Raw genomic sequence first — 19,501 nt, 5'->3', positions numbered from 1 at the left:
GTAATTGTTACCGCTGTAGTTGTCAAACGTATAGCTGTCGTAGTCAGAGTCGTTCCTTAGAGTTCCTATTTATTAAATAATTAAAATTAATGTGTAAAGATGAATGCTAACGGGGACTAATGAAGCTTCATTGCCTTAAGATTAATTTATTTAACATTGGGCAAACTAGAAGGCACTTAGGTTGAAGTGCTTACCGCCGTGTGCATGTGCAACGCCGCACGCACTTTGTATACACAAAAGCCCTGAAGACTTATGGGCATTATCGGTTTTCTTAAGATGTATTTTGTAATTATTATAAATATCAATGATTTAGGGGCGTGGATATGAGTTTGCCAGTAAATAAACTAAAATGTAATATGAAAAAGATTAAAATACTAGAATTTCGTTCATCAAATTAGCCAGTTATGAAAAACGGAATAATTGATAAATTGCGTTCAGCTGCTGCCGGTAAATAAATACGACCTACTTACAATAACGTTCTATGCGTTGTTTCAATGTAGTCTTAAACAATTGAGATATTTAGACGCAAAATTTATTCTCGTCATCATTATTAACATATTCCAAACACAATATACTTTTCATTCGACAAAGTTGCTGAGTAATCGAGTGATTAGTGAAACAAGCGGATGAAGAGCCGTTACGATTGCTTTGGGATGTCGTTAAGGGACATTCGCTACTTATGTGCTTGCTTGTACTATACACGATATGTAGAGGTGAATAAAGAAAATCCCCAGGGCTAGACACAGATCTACGTATGCTTTATCATTTTAATAGGTTTTGTCTCAACATTAAGCTGATCTACTGTAATATTATTAAGTATGCATCTGTCCATATATTTGTAGACAACGATGTACACATTTAGTACATTTTTGTCTAAGGGTAATTTGTATTAAGAGTCTAGGAGAAAGGGTTTCACAAGCCATCGTATTCAAACTGACTACTTATAAATTTAATTTTAGCATGTAATAAAATCGTGTTACTTTGTTATCGTTATGTATCTAACATATGTAAGGGAGCTTCGGGCTTACATTGAACATTTTACAAGTAGGTACCTAAGTCTTTTACCATTCTTATTTAGACGTTATAAGCCTTTCAAACCCACAATTAGCCACGAATGCGGTTGGCGCTAGTTATTCTTATTTAACACCTGAATAAATTACAAAATAACGAGACGTTTTTAAAGAACTTAATTAGAAAAGTTTACTTGGCTCTCATAAACGCAGGCATGCACGCATAGGATAATTACCTAGAGAAAACATTTTTCTTACCGACTAGCTTCGTAGTAATATGATAAATTAAATGCTTTGCAAATCGGCTCTGTGTAGAGCACAATTAATAAATAGTTTGTTTATTGAATATAAAAACTGCGTGTTAGTGTCGACATCTATTGACTAGCCAATAATGCTATGTAGGTCGCTTTGGACGATGTTCATTGTTCAAAACTATCTTAACAGAATACTTATCAGCATGAACAATTAACTATGCCATTTTGTTGTATTCTTAGTTAGTTTGGCTGAGTGTACACACAATGTTAAATGAGAATGAAGATCTACGATATTCAGTAAATTAAAATACTTTTACCGTTGTAAACATTAGTTACTAGCAAAGAATTTCGTCTTATAATACTTAACATTTATATTGTGAAATTCGAGCCAATTTGTTAAATGAATATGTATAATTGGTGGGTATTGTATGAAAGGACCATATATATACCATATATTTGATATTAGAAGTCACAGATTCCCTTAACGAAATCGCAGAGAGCTTCAGACTTGTGTAATTCTTAATAATTTCGTTTCCATGTATTGATTATTATTTACCGTCAATAAAATAAAGAATTGATTAATATACCAATTTAAAAAAATGTGGCGAGTTCGGACATTTTCATGTAATAAATCGGAACGAGTACTTTTGTGGACATTTGTACGTAAAATAAGCTTTAAGTTGTATACTAGCGACATCTGTTGAATGAAGTAGAAACTTCAAACTACCTCTTGTACATTTAATAGAACCAGCTTGTATCCAATTACCAAGTTACATAACAAGTTATAACTTGAGCTTAAAGCCAGATGGGGCTACATTGTTTGCCTTGGTTGCATAACTACTATCTAAGAGTTACATAATGTAAATTATGTCACTCTTTATACAACATGAACATTACCTCATAACAAATGCATAAATTAGATTAGTCAATGTTAAAATAAAACTATGATAACACATAAAACAATAAGTTTATTATAATAACATCTTAGTGAAAGATTTAAAAGTCTGAAATAGCAAAAATTTGGTGCAAGAATTGGTATAGGGGGCACAAGTTGCCTTAACCTAGAACATGAAAAAATTAGTATAACAGTATATAACCTATTGGAAAGTATGTGTTTAGAGTGTTACAGCCTCTTCAGTATTCTTATTTTCATTGGAATCATTTGCTGGTTTTAATTTCTTTGGTTGAGGTCCTTCGCAATCATTGTTGGGTTCCTCTTTATAGAGTTCATTCAAATTGTACTTCTTATATGAGAAGTAGTTGTCAACAATACTAAGGAGGCAAATTCCTTTTATAATTTCAACAATTATACAGAGACCTGGATTCTTTAAGTCTGCCTTATTACCGCTGTTCTTCAGTACAATTAATTCAGCGAGCTCCTTGATGATTAAATCTCTGGATACACTACTATTAAACCTCTTGTTAAATATAACAGCAAATGTTGATGGCTTCTTCAAGAAGAATTTATCGAAAAGTTTACCAGCACATTCCATTATATCAGGTAAATTGGCTTTACAAGTAGCCATTATAGGCAGGAATCGTAAGACATGCCGCGTCTTTTGCACTTTTGTGGTACATACATCCTTGATAATAGCTGTGGTTAATTCTTCAGGGCTTGGTAGATTAGTCTTTATAAAAATGCAATTTGATGCTCCAGTCTCAACGACTTGAAATCGTTTGTGCTTAAGGGATTTCTGTGAATAACTCTTCATAGAATCGACTTCCTGTTTGAGCAGGTCTCCTATATCAGTCTCACTCTCAGAATCACTGTCCGTTCGATCTTCTCGATCGGCTAATGCTACAGGTGGTGGGCCATCAACTTCTGGATATAATTTACCTGCATATTCGTTGAGCAGGTTGTACATTTCCTTGACACAATCCTTCTCCCTGAAGTTACATGTGCAAAAGAAACCTCTAAAGCCGGGTTCTAAGAAATACTTGTTTCTTCGTTTACGAAAGTAAAACTTTTTCTTCTTACGCGTGTCACCCATTCTAAAGCACTGGAATACACGCCCTTTTTGAATGTGTTAATGGAAGAATAAAATGTGATATAACAATAATTATTACGTGAATCGAATTATGAAATCACATAACAACTAAGCAGTAAGTTCAATAGCGTTTCATTGCTCAATCCTCATTATTTTATGCTGTCAACTGTCGTATATCGCTGTCGGCTGTCATTGTGATAGTGACAGCTATTTAAACAACTGTGCGCGCATTGGGTACTTCGCAAATAAAGTCACTTTTAAACAATAATAAATCATAATCTGCAATTTACAAATTTATTAGAATAACAATAACGGCGTCGGGCGTCGTCGTTGGCACGTCAAGATATTATTAACAGACTATAATTCTATAAATACTTAATCCATTTAAATCGCTTTCCTTTGGATAATATCGGGTCGAGGAACCTTATCATTTGATTAATTGTGCTTTTTAAGGTACCTGATTTGACAAAATTGTTCTAATTTAGAAAAAAATATATCGGCTTCCACAGGTTTGGCGTCTTTTTTTAAAATTAATAATACAATAATTTCAGCCTACCATATCTTGCAGAAATTAAAAGGAAACAAAAAATATTTTTTTTATAATAATATATTAAAATCAAACAATGTGTTCTCACAATTCAACCCTTATTACTAATTGGAATACTATTAATACTAATATAGAATACTTTTGGAAATTCTCATCTGTTTAACTTAGAACTTTACGGATGTGAACAATATTTGGTTTTCATTATCGTTGGAAGGTTAGCCACCACTGGTTTCTTGAGCTTCGGACAGACAGTTATACTGAAAATTAACAATAAAGATATAATATTTTTTATTAAATAATATATCACCCACACGGTCAAATATGAAACACTAGGTTTATTATGTTAAGAAAACATATTTCATCAAATTAAAATATATTTATCACAGGTATCTCATAACTATTCTTGACTACAACTGCATAATATATTTTTTTTAATTTATATATAGTATTGTCTTTGGTTAACATAGCTTTTACACTATAAATTATGTAAATAATTATAAGTTTATATTAATACAAATAGCTTTAATCCAGTTAAAAAATAGTTTTCTTTTAATTTATATTGGTATTTTTTTTATTTGGTCTGGTCTTTTTCCTTTTCTAGCAATTATTATGAACCAAGGTTTTATATAGTTATTTACTTACTCAGTATTATATTCTAACGAAGACACTTTAATATATTCAATGTAGAGGCTAGAGGATTTAAGTAATCGCCACGTCATGGGGTTAAGGAAATTGGCTTCATACTTCCATTCCACTTTAACAGTGAGAGGTGGAAGACCTGTGTCCTTAAAAGGTATCAGTTTCGTATCGACATCACCAGGTCTGTAGTATTTCCTGAAATAAGTTAGAGAGTTAATTAAGTGTAATAATTTTTTTTATAACATTGCCGCTTGCTACTTTAGCCAAAGAAATTAAATTAGCTATACGTATAACATCAATGTTCACATACAGATTTTTTTTTTTAATTTGAAAACTAAGTGACCTATGCCATGTTCGGGAAATCATAAAACCGGTAAAATGTAGAATATATAAAAAAAGGAAAATATTTGTAATTTCTGGTAAATTGGATGGAGTGGAGTCTCCAAAAACGATCCGATTTGTGATCCGATGCGTTCGTGTGTCGGGTAGTCTCTCTCTCTTGAACGGATGCTTGTGGTGACTTGTCGGACTTAATTCGTGTATGTATTTACGTATTGTACCCACGAGAATGTAAGTGTTTTCTTCTATTTTACTATGACGACTGATGGAGGACTGATATTTTTTTATCATGATTATTAATTAACTATTAATTACTTAAATATGTCATATGGAACATGGTGTAATGTTGCAGCTCCTTACAAACATTTTATAAAACAAAATCTTGGTAATTAAAAAGAGTGGCGGAGGGTTTATTGCCTGTTTTTCTCTTCCGTTCTACGCCCTTGATTTGAGAACTGGCAGTAAATGTAAAATTAGAAGCATTTAATATGTATATCTTTATCTAAGTGCATAAGTGTTCAGTATGTGACCTAAATGAATAAATGATTTAGAATTGTATGGTCTTAGGTTACAGTTACGTTGTTAGACCATTTGTAACATAAAGCATAGTATTTTCCTAGTAAATGCGGGACTCCATATGGGATTGTAATACTTATTAGGTAACATTGTTTTTTTTATTTTTTATTAATATTAATGGTATTTTTATAATCAATTTATTATAGTGGAGGTCAATTGTTATGGTTTATAAGAAATCTTACAAAAAAAAAACATGTGTGTGTGTGAACTTATGTACACGCTTTAGAAGGTATACTATACAATTTTATCTCTTGCCTTATTCTACGTTTGTAGAAGAAACGACAATAATAATAGAAAAAAGTATTTAATACATTGAAAGTTTCATTATAACGCATTATCTAGTTAAATTAAGCTTATTTAAATATCACAAAAAAAACTATTTCTACATAATTAAAGATAATGACATTTTCTATTTAGAAATGTTGGCTATGCTAACTTGAGGGTGTCGCTTTTTTGTGACGGTGTGCGAGTGTCGTTTTTTTGTGACGGTGTGCGAGTGTCGGTTTTTTGAGACGGTGTGCGAGTGTCGGTTTTTTGAGACGGTGTGCGAGTGTCGGTTTTTTGTGACGGTGTGCGAGTGTCGGTTTTTTGTGACGGTGTGCGAGTGTCGGTTTTTTGTGACGGTGTGCGAGTGTCGGTTTTTTGTGACGGTGTGCGAGTGTCGGTTTTTTGTGACGGTGTGCGAGTGTCGGTTTTTTGTGACGGTGTGCGCGCGAATTGTAAAAATTTACTCTCATCATGTCTCCCTAACGCGCCAAACGAAGCATAACTTCAATTACACTGTACTTACTGTTCGTCATTCAGAAACCGATGATCACTTTTGTTATTATTCCTATCTATTAGGGTTATTAATATTTTTCCAACATCTGGCCCGTGAATTTTGCTCTCCGTTGAATTTGACACCTTTAACGTAACTTCATAGTGGACTCCTGGGGGTCAAAATTATTAAACATTAAAAAAAAAACTCTGTGCTAGATCATGTTGAATATAAATCATTTCTTTTGCAAAAAATCGGAGATTTAAATTTATTATGTGAAAAGCGTGTCCAAAAGGATTAAAGATGATTAAAGGTAACACTCGTTATTAGGGTTTTACATTTGTAAATTCTTTACATAAGTATAATATACATATAGGTATATAAGTATACAAATTAAAATTTAATTAAATTTAACATAATTAACTGAGATCGACCGTAGAACGTGAATTTCCTAAGGTTTTTTTTTTTTGTAAATAAAGTTTATATTTATTACAATTGTTTATGGTTTGAAGACTCAGGACTCAGTTTCCGCACTTAGACTCTCACAAGGCTCGTTGTGCTTTAAGTCCTGACTAACTAAGCCGCCTAGCTGCTTCCAAGCACAGAAGTGCCTCACTTCGCAAGCCTTACAGAGCGACCTCATTGTTCAATTGTTGTAAAAATTCTTTGAATATTTCAAGCAAAAAACTTCATTTTGATGTTCGATATATGTGACTTTAGATGTAACTTGTTTTGTTTACTTTATTTTTAATGTAAAAGATCATACATACACGTGTATGTATATCTATAGATTCAAAAATTGTTACAAAAATAAATCAGTCCGAATACATCAGTACGTCAGTCCCAGTACATCAGTACATCAGTCCCAGTACATCAGTACATCAGTCCCAGTACATCAGTCCCATACAAATTAACCGAAAGGGAAAAGAGATAAATTAGATTCTAACCTATTATAGATTAGAACCAAGCTTTACAAGCTCTAAATTTATGAAAAATTCCACAAAAGTACTTACTGCAAAACGGCTTAGTGCTTCCAGTCAATGCGTATAAGGCGACGTTGGCATTTGTATCGACCAGTCCGCCCATTTGAAGTCGCTTGTACATGTTATGGGAGTGGAATCCCATGGGTATACACAGGTGTTTGTTATCACAGCTCGTGCAGTTACCGTCGAGGAACGCCTGGAAAATATTAGCGCTGCAACTCTAAGATCTTTGTATCAAGGTCAGTGCCAAGTCGAGGAAAAAAACGCCTCATCCGTACTACCTTTTTTCGACTGCTTCGAGACTATTTCGACCTATAACTTCGTTTTTTTTGCTATTTTAGTAGTATTAGTTCTAATTTCTATCAGTCTCAATTATTTAAAATCTTCTTTTTGATCATTTTTCATCTGCCTCGTAATTAGCTACTACTTATATATATTAATTGTAAGTCAATTAACTTTTGGCATAGTTTTTACATGTTTACACATATTATTTTTTATATTTTTTCTTTGGATTTTATTTTGTTTAATTTCAGTTATAGTTGCATGTTATTTAGAGTTTTTTTGTTATTTACGCATTTCTTGTACTTGACCCTCTGTAGGTGTTTTTTTTTTAATTTACCCATATTAGGGCTGTCTGGAAGAAATCGCTTGTTAGCGATACGGCCGCCTGTTGCCTAATAACTTATGTAACCTACTTACTTTTTGTTTGTATAATTATGGTAACAAAGTATAAATAAATATCAACATATAAAACATTAATCAGATGAAGAAAATTCTTAGGTATTTTAAGATATAGTTATTTACATCAACAGGTGATCAGCCTTCTGTGGCTGACACACGCCGTCGACTGTTTGGGTCTAAGGCAAGCCGGTTTCCTCACGATGTTTTCCTTCACCGTTCGAGCCGGGGATCGAACCTACGACCTCAGGGATGAGAATCCCACGCTGAAGCCACTAGGCCAACACTGTTAATACGTTTATAATATTAGTTAATATTGTTTTTCCGTTCTTACGAATGTCAGATATAAGTACCTCGTATGACTTGCACTGTATGGACATGAAGGGGCAACTGGGCGCGATACTTTCGAAGAAGAAATCGTAGCTTCTCTCGTGGTTGCAGGCAACATATTTCACCACTGACTGGTACATGTCTCCCCCCCCTTGATTTGCTGAACCGTCGTTTTTACAACCAGGTTGAGTGGAACCTCCGTTGGGGAAGAAATCCACGTGGCCTATTGGCTCGGATATGCCAAATCCTGTAATTTTTTAAATATTTTTATTGGTCACGAAATATAAAATTTAATATTTTAAGCAGGCTTTGCACTCCATCATCAGAGTAAGGGTGCGTTTAAGTATTACTTAACGATTTGTTGGTTCTCTTGTAAAACGTGACAATGCGGTGCGGGGATTGAATTACGGGGATTATTTTCGACTTTCCAGTTACACCATATATTGGTGGGTGGTGGTCGCGAAACATTTGTGTATTGGGCAGAAAACAGGAAACAGCGCGTTTCATGGGTTGGGGGGGGGGGGGGGGGTTGGATTCAAGAATCCCCAAGATTTAGAAACGAGAATAAACTAGAAATAAACGAACTAGAACTATCGTATATCAATTCAGTTTGTATACAGAGACACTTGAAATAATTAACAAATTTGGTCCGGAGCCCTAGGAGGCCGTTCCAGTATTACGAAAGCATCATATGGGGGAGGGGGGGGGGGTTTCTTATTTACGTCAACAGTAATTATTTACTTTTTTACACATTTTACCCACACATTGTCTATGCTTGAAAACGAAATGCATTTTCGAGGATTCCTACAAAAATTCATAAGTCTATGTACTATTTTTGGGAGGTAAGCAAACTTTTGTTAACAAGAGGGGGAGGGGGTTAAATTGCAGTAAATCTACTTACGTAATACTTAAAGGGTCCCTAGACTGAAATAATACCAAAAACATTAATCAAGTCAGTGGCCCATATTAAAAAATATATAGAAAAATACCTGAGAAGTATAGAGGCATAGCGTTACTGTGTATTATATCAACATATTCCGCATCAGATCTGTCAAGACGGACCAAGGTCACGGTGTTACTGAAGTACGGAGCTGCTGGGTCAAGACCAGTGATTCGTCCCAGTTTAAGATTGTATTTCTGGAAAATTACATAATTTTTAAAATAGACCCATAAAGTATAGAATACTTCATTAAAATGGGCTGGGAATGTGTCTCTAGAACCAACGGTGACTCTAACATTACAGTGGATTGGTCCTTTAGGTTGAACACCAGTCCTAAAAAAGCAAAATGAGACGATAAATCCCAGTACAATCCTTTAAAAAAGATCAAACCAACGACCTGTTCGGTAACGAATTCGCAAGCCTATGAAATTAAGTGTCCGTGAATATTACTTAACATCAGGTGACAGACCTCAAAACCTCCTTGGGCTTCCGAAGCCTTCCGGGCTTGCCCGTGGCCTCCTATTAAAAGGTCATCAATGAGGCTCATCTGATGTTAAGTAATATCCACGGACACTTAATTTCAGAGGCTTGAGAGTTCGTTACAGATCAGGTCATATATATATATATACACTCGCTACTACGTCACACTGCATTTCGGACTTATATGGAATATTAACTTTGATCTCCAGCCGTCCATGGGGCTTGTTCGAAACCAAAAACGAACTGTGTTTTTTTTGGCGACACCGCCCCAAGCACATCATTAATGCTTCGAGCCGTTTGTTCAGCACTGGTGCCACGGTGGAACAAGTATTGGTTAATAACGCGATATTTCATTTTTTTTATGTAATAGCAGGCAAACGAGCAGGAGGCTCACCTGATGTGAAGCGATACCGCCGCCCATGGACACTCACATTGCCAGAATGCATTGCAAGTGCGTTGCCGGCCTTTCAAGAATTGGTACGCTCTTTTTTTGAAGGACCCTAAGTCGAATTGGTTCGGAAATACTTCAGTGGGCAGCTGGTTCCACATAGTGGTGGTGCGCGTCAAAAGCTGCCTCAGAAAACGCTCAGTTGTGGAACGACGGACGTCGAGGTGATGCGGATGGTATTTTGTATTTTGCCTTGACGTCCGATAATGAAACTCAGCTGCGGGTATTAGACCGAACAACTCTTCTGAACATGACTTCCATTTTAAAAATAGAGAGAGTATCGCAAAGAAAAATAAATGCAGGAGTAAATAGCTGTAACAAAAAGAATGCTGAATTTGGCATTCCTAACCAAAGAGGCGATATTCGAGGTCAAAGTGGCCAGTACGACAAAACGCCAATTGCATATTTAAGAAAACAATATGCATCTCGACATAACCCACTACAGTCAGTGGTTAGACAAGAGGATATCCACAAACGTTTAAGAAATTATAGCAACCTCTTTCACAAGATAAATAATTATAAAAAATATACTTTTCCATAGCATTACGTCAGAAGTAAAAACGTGTTTTCTGTTTAATATTTTCTTCTGAGGTTAATCATTGCGTTAAAATCAAAACATATGATGACGTTTGTGATTCCCAAATCAATGTTTATTAATATTTAACCTGAGAACCCGGATATTAATCATTTTGGCAATTAAATTTATCTCTAGAGATAACGTTATATGTTCTTTTGTAATATATATAGAAAATAATAGTATACAAGGACAGAGTGTCTCCCCTTAATAGAGACTGTAAGTAGTGTTACTGGATACTTTTTTATGTTAAATAAACTTTTTAGTTAAATGGGTTAGTTATAAAATAGTTGTTAGACTTAAGTTAGGTTAGATCAGTGTCCTCACGTGAGGGGCACACAGGAGAGCAATTTGTTAGTAAAGGGGATCAATCGTAATTGGCTGGATAACACAACGAAGCTAACTAAATTGAAACCTAATATAAAATTTCTGTGCAGCAAGTATCAAACGCAAGGATCTCACTATATTAAAATAATTTGTAATTTGAATCTCACTTTTTCATTACGTACGTTTTGGAATATACTCTTTACTATATTTTATTTATGTTTCTATCATTTGTATATTTTTATATTAAAAACTATGTATGTAACTTAGGGTGAGTATAAGAACTTTAAAACGGTTTCTAAGTGTAGTACAAAAAAGGGCTAGATCGTAATGTTAAATCGGGATTGTTTTTTTTTAAATCCTACCTTTTGCAGAGAATGTCCACAGTAACCAGCCAAATGTGAACCCAAAGAGTGTCCGATGAAATGGAAATTGTTTAAATTGGACAAACCCAGTTCTTTCTGAAATGAAAACGTTTACGTCACAAATATATATCAATCAATCAATCAATCAATCAAAATATCTTTATTCATATAGGTAAATATGTACACTTATGAACGTCAAGAAAAACAAATTAAATTAACTGTAAATTTACATTAACAACCAGTTAGCAAGTCAAGGGCGTAGAGCGGGTAAGAAGAACTGGCAAGAAACTTTCCGCCACTCTTTTCAATCGCCAAGTTTTTTACACAAATTGTTTGAACTGGAGCATATCAATCCCAAGGATTAGGATCGTTTAGGTATTCGTCACATTTATAAAAGGCTTTATTAATTAATTTGCTTTTAACAAGGGCTTTTTTGAATTTATTAAGTGACAGTTCTCTAATTTCGCTTGGGAGTTTGTGGTAAAAACGACGAAAGCGACAAACGATAGTTTGTTGTATAATTTTATTCCGGCAACGCATTTGTCCTCTGGCAATGTCCATTGTCGATCATATCACTTAACATTGCTTAACAACACTGCGCCATGTGCTACAAAACAAATCCTGGCGTATTAAACGATTGACGGCGATTTTATTGCCAGTTCTTCTCTTCCGTTCTTGATTTGGTAACTGTAGATGAAAATTTAGAAGCCAAGATAGTAGTACAGTCTTTAGATCGATCAATTACAAATATCCGCACAATCAGCCATATGTAAATAGGCATGCAGCTGTCATATACATTTTTACAATGTCTTATTAAGTACATGAAATAGTATCAAAGTTAAATTCGGTCTCAAAGACAATCGGTGTCAAATCTATGGTCCAAATACTCGCCAACGCTATAAATACATGTTGCCTTTAAAAATTTAATCACATTTTTCCTTAATTTTTTTTTGTGTGAATTTAATCATACATACATTTAAATTTATTTGAAATTTTATTAATCATATAAAATATATATATAATTAGAATTTTTTAGTATTTCTTTGTTAATATTACACTTTAGCATGGGGAAATTACTTGCAGCTATTTTTGGGTTTAATTTTAATTATAACCTTGACGTTTTTAATTATGTTTAATTATTTTAATTTATTAACAGACTTCTAAAAATCATCTATGTTTATAGCAGTTTGAGCTATGTTGCAATTGCATAATAATGTTCACTAGTTTGTTAATTATAATTATAAAAGTGTGTGTTTTGCACAAATTTCTCGATCGTATAGTTTCTTTAAAACCGATTTTAAGACCTAGCAGATATCCAGGCGTATGAGAAGCCAGGTAAATAATGTAATTTACTTTCATATAGAGATGCGATATTTACGAAATATTCGTAAAGAGTTATGTATGGAAAATATCACTTACGTAGTAAGTGTAAATAAGGTGTGACGTCATAACCCCAACAAGCCTTATATTCGCCACGGCCTGTCCATATGGAGGCTGTGAACCACGACGCCAGTCTACTATTGTAACTGTGGCTGCATCATTTCCCTCCAAATTTAATAAGGCATCAGCTATATTTTGAATCTGGAATGAGAATTCAATTGAATATTAATTGTCAAATTGTTGCCCCAATATGTTGACAACTGACATTTAGGAACATGTTTTCTACAATTAGATTCTCTTCAAATGTTCATTATGTCGCCTTTGTTCTTTTTTTGAAAACCCTTTAATCGTCGTTATATTTGTATCTGTTTTTTTATAGAGTTTTAACCTTCCTTTTAGTAGTTATTCGTCTCTTTCTAGCAAATTGTGTTTACGCCATGATGAAAATAGATGACTATACAAAAATTTTTCTATAAAAAGAGAAACAAAAAATGCCTAATTATTCTGTCCCTATTGCGATTGATGTTAATAGATATAGGTTACCCAAATCTTATGTCCGCCATCAAGAAAACCGTGCGTAATGAAATAAAACGGCCCTCGTGAGTCGATGTTGGCATTGCGCACTTTTTCCTCTTCATGCGCCTGGAATAGGACTGGTATCTTTCTATTTCGTCTCGTGAACACAGCATATCTGTAATAATGTTTGAATTATCAGCCTTAGACAAGTAAAATTTGTCAGACGACAGACTCTGAAACGCGCTGACCCACTAATTCCAACCGGTAAGAATTTATACAACTTGCTATACAAACAATGGCTTTTGGTCCAAGGGCCTTTGGACCAGAGGCTAGACTGGTCGTGGATCTTGCCTATGACGGAGGAAGCGCTTTCCTTCCTCCACAAGCACTAATGCCCGAGTCGAATAACCCTAGTTCTAGCAGAGTAATGTAATAGGTACTTAAGCCAGTGAATTTTTATCTTAATTTAAGATCAGAACATTTTTGAAATATGCGACTCACGACTATGAGGGTAGTTTGATAAGTCCATGATTTTTCGAATAAAGAATTTCTTCGGCAAATAGGGATTTTAGTTTTGCAACAGTCTTTAGCTCGATACATTTAGTCCGCTGTTTATCTTAAATTCAAAATAACGGGTTGTTTCTGTAATATCCTCTCATGGAGGCAAAAATTCATAGCCCAGTTTATGTGGATTTTTACCGGGACTATACATATGTGCACTGGTGCATTGTCTTCATCAAATATTTGCCTATGAACCAGAGACTTTAAATCAAAATTGGTGTACCTGGCTGAAAGGTCTAAATAATATTCGCCAGTGATAGTTTTACCAAAATTTGACCGCAGTCTATTATTAGATGATAGTTGACAGTTGGTGTTGTAACTTATTGAGCGGGAAATTTAAAGTCACTTATCAAATGGCCGGCTGAAGATTCTCGACACATTATCAATACTCATTTAGTTCAAAGATTGATAAGCATCGGGCAAAGTACAATTAAATTATCAATACGTCACAATGCAATTACGGTATGTAAATATTTGTTTTGTCTGATAGACGGGTGTCACGGACGAGCCCCCGGACTTATCACTAATATATAGAAAAATAGTCGATAATTTCTAGGTCATATTAGAATTTTGATATTGTTTATAGAGCGTTGCTTGTTGTATGATATAGCATACTGCATTAACATACGGCTTCTAGAGAAATAATAAGTGTTTTTGTTGGCAGGTATTTACTTAGGACATTTAAAATGATATCTCTACGATCGGAGATCTCTAGCCGGTGTTACGTTCCTATGTGAATTGTCAAGTAGGACAGTAAACTGTTACAGAACATTAACATTGTCATCTTTTTTTGCCCAAAGTTCAGAATCAATAGAATTTTCCAAATTACGTCTGAAAAAACCAACCTACAGACACATCTCAAAAGAATTCTTGCAAATATAACAATGAAGACTACTTATCCAGAGTTTGGTATATTCGGTAGTGGGCCGATAAATTAAAAAAAAAGCTTTGTTAACTGCCTTTCTGATATTTCTGAAATTCTAAAATTAGATGTGTAATATTTTTATTATTGAATCTTTGTAACATTTATGTTTACCATTGTTATGTATTTTAAGAAAGATGTAACATATACTGTTATATACAATGCGGTGAGGTTTAATAAATATAACTCAAAACAATTTCAGGCTATTAATAAATCTCTTCAAGGCAACACTTATAATGGCAAACATAATTCTAGTCGAAATTCTTAGTCTACAATATTTTAGTTAATTTATTGAATAACGTGTTGTTAAAAGTTTGGTTAACTATTTTTTATAATTTCTTTGACAAATATACAGTATAAGTACTTGTTTACTTAGTAAGATACAAAGTCCGTGGCTTGATCGAAAACAATTTTATCACAAATGCGCAGACACACCCACTAATTAAAATAACGATTTGTTGCGTCGGGAAAGACTTGCCGGACATCAATAAACATTGTAACTATTAAAAAAGTTCGTAGATAATATTATATTACTGTTTCCGTTTCTACCTCATCATCTACTGTTCGCTAAAGTTGACTGAAACATGATACGAATCACGGATGGCATGGTGATTAGTGCCAAGATTTGTTGACAGTTGACACTAACTTGCCATATAGCTCCCTACCATAGCCCAATGGATGAAGTTGGCGTCCACACGCCACTTTGACAAGGCTAAACACCATCCCAATCCGCTGGTGCGTAATAGCATCAACTATTACCCCTTCCCGACAAAAAAGGCTCGTAGGAGGCCCCGACACATACTAACGGATCCGGATGATCCAATTACCGTAGCAAACGATAAATTAAAAGCCGCCCGTGCGGCCAAAAATAATAAAAATAGCCAATCACAGACTAGGGTAAAAAACCGCCTTCACCGGGGAAGGCGAGGACCTTTACTTCGCACTTCGCTCACTCCAGTGAGCTTCCGTCCTGCCCTTCAGGCGATTGACGGCCCAAGCCGAGGTTCGAGTCTCACAGGAGACGCCCTTGCGCTAGCCGCGGGACAAAACGCAATTCTGGCCGAGCTACGCTCGCCAAAACAGCCAGCTGAGCTGTAAAGGCCCTTAAGGCCAACAGCGAGATTCCTTCTTCAAAAAAAAAAACTTGCCATAGATACGTAGATATGTGTGTATAGAACTATAGAATGCGGTTTCATAATACCAAGATTATTGAGCCACCGGAGACGTTACATAACTATATCTCTACATTCGGTCGGTAGCTCATATTTGAGCTCTCCTCGTCCAAGGAAACCTCTGAACTGTTTCCACCGGTGTCTATCCAGCGCCGATAACAGTGTACAGTTTTGGAACGATAAGTTTCACTTGATCGGTTCATTTGATTGGTGAACGGCCATCGCATCACAAACTCATAACACTCCTGCGCATCTCAAAGGCATCAATCCTTTGCCTTTTCTCGAAAAATGATAGTCCATGTCTCTACTCCATACAGGAAGATACTATCATATAAATATGATTTTTGTTTTGATACCAATAGCACTTTCTTCCAGATGTTGCTTAGACGTGGCTAAAGCCATGCCGATTCGCATTATTATGTCGGAGACAGTTCCACCGTATATACATAGCGCTTAACGATATTGATGAAATGAAATGATGCAAGTTACACATAGGAGCTGGCTGATTCGATCTTACCTCGAAACCATATTAGTTTTTATTTAAAACATTTCTATATTAGTGGGACATAATGAGGCGACTCCCACGGTAAATAATTATTCGGTACAAAGTCAAAGTCAAAAATCATTTATTCATATAGATAACACAATGTACACTTATGAACGTCAAAAAAAGAAATATACTTAAATGCTTCTAATTTTACATTTACTGCCAGTTCTCAAATCAAGGGCGTAGAACGGAAGAGAAAAACTGGCAATAAACTCTCCGCCCCTTAAATCCCCTTAATCGCCAAGATTTTTTTGTTTTACACAGTGTTTGTAAGGGGCTGCACTATAGAGTACAACTACAACTTTACAGGTCACGTGTCAATTAGTGATATCTTGCAAATATGGATAAAATATCGCGTTATCACATTCCAAATATTAATTTAACTATTAAAAGTTCGTTAAGTACGTACAATGGGCGTATATGCACTACCTAAACTGTAAAATGTGTTAACGTAATATTTACAATCAAGAAGTGAAGTTTTGCTTTACAATACGAGTATTGAAGAAGATAAGAGGAATTAATATTTGAAGAAGCGGGAAGACCTTGACTTTGTTTAGCAGTAACTTTTTTTAAGTATATGGTTCAGCTCTCTTTTTGTCTTATATTTTCTGCTACATATTTTGTTTATTAATGTAACCAGTTTTGTCTACGTGTCTTCTTTTATATATGTGTTAGCTCATAGCTGTAAGATTACTGATAAATAATTAAAAGTAGGTTTACATCTAACAAATACAAAAATCTTGTAATTATAATTTTTATAAATACATGTGATTGAATATTCAATCAAAGCCTCGAGGACCAGCCAGGGGCAACTTCCATTTGTAATAAATAGTGTTAAACTGTGTCTTATATCTCTTGGGCTTAAGTTGAAATTAATTATAAGTTCCTTTACTGGGACACCATTTTACTGAGAGCCTTCTAAACGTACCTTACTCCTAGAGATTCTGGGGACACTGGAAAGTAGTTGTCAGGCCGATGTTCTGTCCAGGGGTAGGCCTTTGAAAAGCACCCATATGGCTGATAGCAACGCTCAATTTCCGCATCCTCTAGAAGATATAATGATTGTAATAATAGACTAGTATTTTGACTGAGCTCACGTCTTTAGGATCCAAAGATAATCCAGTTGAATTATTTATAAAAGAAGTCGTAACACATACAAGAGAAAGAGCTCGGTCACAATGCCCGCATTTGAGATAGGCTATGGGTCAAGTGCCTTGGAATGGCCCAGAGACTAGTGAAAGAATTCGGAGGAGCCTTCAATCCAACGGAGTTTTACACTAATATTCGTGATATTAGTGTAAAACATAATGACGTGGACTTTAGTGTACTTGAATAAAGACATTTTCTTTTGTAGACAAATACAAGGATTAAGAAAAACACTTTTTGAATGGATTAAAGCTATGTATTATTATTAAAACTTATAATTATTTATATAATTCTGAATTTTAAATGTTTTTTTACCGACGTTTCGCGTGCTTTTCAGCGTGCGTGGTCACGGTGACAAACGTTCAAAAAGTGTTTTTCTTAATGTGTAAAAGCTATTTTAACAAAAGACAATACTTTAGTATTTATACAAGGATTTTGGTGTAACCCAGAAAAACTTAAAATATACTTTTAGAGACGGTACAAAAAAAGCTATAGGAAGTTTGTTTTCATAGATTTTCGATTTAAGTTTTATTTCAACACAACTAAAACAAATAGGGTTCTATTATATTAAGGATATTTCGTCTTTATACCTAAGCATTCATAATTATAACGAAACAAAGTTTAATATTATTACGCAGGAAATGGCTTGATACTTACTATGACTTCTACTGACATTTAATGCAATAATAACATAAATTAATTCCAATTAATCTTTAAATAATTTCACCACAAGAAAGGAAACTCACCATAAAAACCAGTCGGGAAATGGGTAACTCCAGACGAGTTCTGCTTTTCCATCAGCACCATAATAGTTTGAAGCATTAAAGTCGCACTAGTCCTATTCATTTTTAATCGTACTCACGCGCACGTGTTCAGTGTTTGATATGTTATGAACGATTGTCAGTGTAATGAGATGTTTCGAAGAATTCTTGTTTATATATGGAAATGTAGTTACCTGAGACGCGCTTATTCCATACTAATAAATTAATATATTTTTAGATAAAACTTATGGCAGACAGGTCTTGCAATAATTTTTTTGTTGTTGTTTAATGTCCATCTAAGTTCATTGATCAAAACAAGAGAAACAAAACTTACTGAAGTATGCTTGACAAGGTTTTTATGGATAATTTCTATTGAACTCCGATGACGGTACGTTTGACGGACTGTCGTTTCTGATCACCCGCAAATTTCTCAATGCTACTACTTAATTAATAACGAATCATTCTGATAAATTGAATATTCGGTAGATAAAACCTTTTGAACGCTATCCTATATAAATATATCCAATTGTGGGCAGGAAATCATATTGATATTGTTATCTTCGTTCGCGTGAAATATAATATATCTGGGATTAAAAACCAAGCCAGGAAATTACATATATAATAGGCTATTTAATATATATAGGCTGTAAAATAGCTTGCAAATAATAAAACAAATTGTAATAAAAATTTTGAATTCCAAGTCGGTCACGTGACTAAAAACGTGATAAGTCAAGTCGAAGTAGCGTGCCAGAAAATATTTTTTCTTCGCCTACCTAGTTCTTTCTAGGAGTTTTAGAATTTCATCCGATACTGTGCTTTAAGACTGATTAACACGTTAAAAGCTTGACGTCGTCTCACCTAAAGCGTTTTGGCTGAATCTTGAAATTATTAGCTTAATTCGAATTTTCAAAGATTAATATTTTTAATATTATAGCCGACAAACGGGGCGTACCACCGCCCATGGACACTCAATGCCAGAGGGCTCGCGATTGCGTTGTCGGCCTTTTAATAATTTCTCAAACTCAGAGTTAGTAATACAAATCTTACCTTTAGTCTAGACCAACACAGATAGAAATTGGAATGTACGTGAATTAATGACAATGAATATGTACTGTCCAAAGTTCTGCGTTGCCTAATAGATCCGCATTGGTTTCCAGACGTTCCGGGATATGCCGATAAGAGAGGTTACACTATCAATGAACAGCTATTTAACGATTGACGCACGCAGTCTGTTTACTGTAATTAATTAACATTGATTTATGCG

The 19,501-nt window shown here is 34.6% G+C and overlaps 2 protein-coding genes across 3 annotated transcripts; both read right to left on the bottom strand.

The window, feature by feature from the left end:
* Positions 1–2,214: 2,214 nt before the first annotated feature.
* LOC123708040 (THUMP domain-containing protein 1 homolog) lies at positions 2,215–3,408 on the bottom strand. Its single transcript, XM_045658495.1, has one exon. The coding sequence runs from the start codon at positions 3,253–3,255 to the stop codon at positions 2,380–2,382; it is 876 nt and encodes a 291-aa protein (XP_045514451.1). The 5' UTR covers positions 3,256–3,408; the 3' UTR covers positions 2,215–2,379.
* A 433-nt stretch (positions 3,409–3,841) lies between these two features.
* Positions 3,842–19,501, bottom strand: LOC123708039 (pancreatic triacylglycerol lipase-like). 2 transcript variants are annotated; one of them, XM_045658493.1, is made up of 11 exons: positions 18,223–19,491; positions 17,259–17,376; positions 13,156–13,303; positions 12,652–12,813; positions 11,233–11,328; positions 9,091–9,238; positions 8,125–8,348; positions 7,124–7,289; positions 6,144–6,282; positions 4,442–4,633; positions 3,842–4,056 (listed from the first exon to the last, which is right to left on the bottom strand). In XM_045658493.1, exons 1-11 carry the CDS (start codon positions 18,320–18,322, stop codon positions 3,972–3,974), a joined length of 1,578 nt encoding a protein of 525 aa, XP_045514449.1. In that variant the 5' UTR covers positions 18,323–19,491; the 3' UTR covers positions 3,842–3,971. The 2 variants fall into 2 exon arrangements, with proteins under 2 accessions (XP_045514449.1, XP_045514450.1); XM_045658494.1 differs by lacking the exon at positions 11,233–11,328 and having other exon boundaries at positions 18,223–19,501.

The sequence above is a fragment of the Pieris brassicae genome, chromosome 4 (assembly GCF_905147105.1).
Source record: "Pieris brassicae chromosome 4, ilPieBrab1.1, whole genome shotgun sequence".
NCBI lineage: Eukaryota > Metazoa > Arthropoda > Insecta > Lepidoptera > Pieridae > Pieris > Pieris brassicae.
This window is presented reverse-complemented; position numbering and strand designations above follow the sequence as displayed.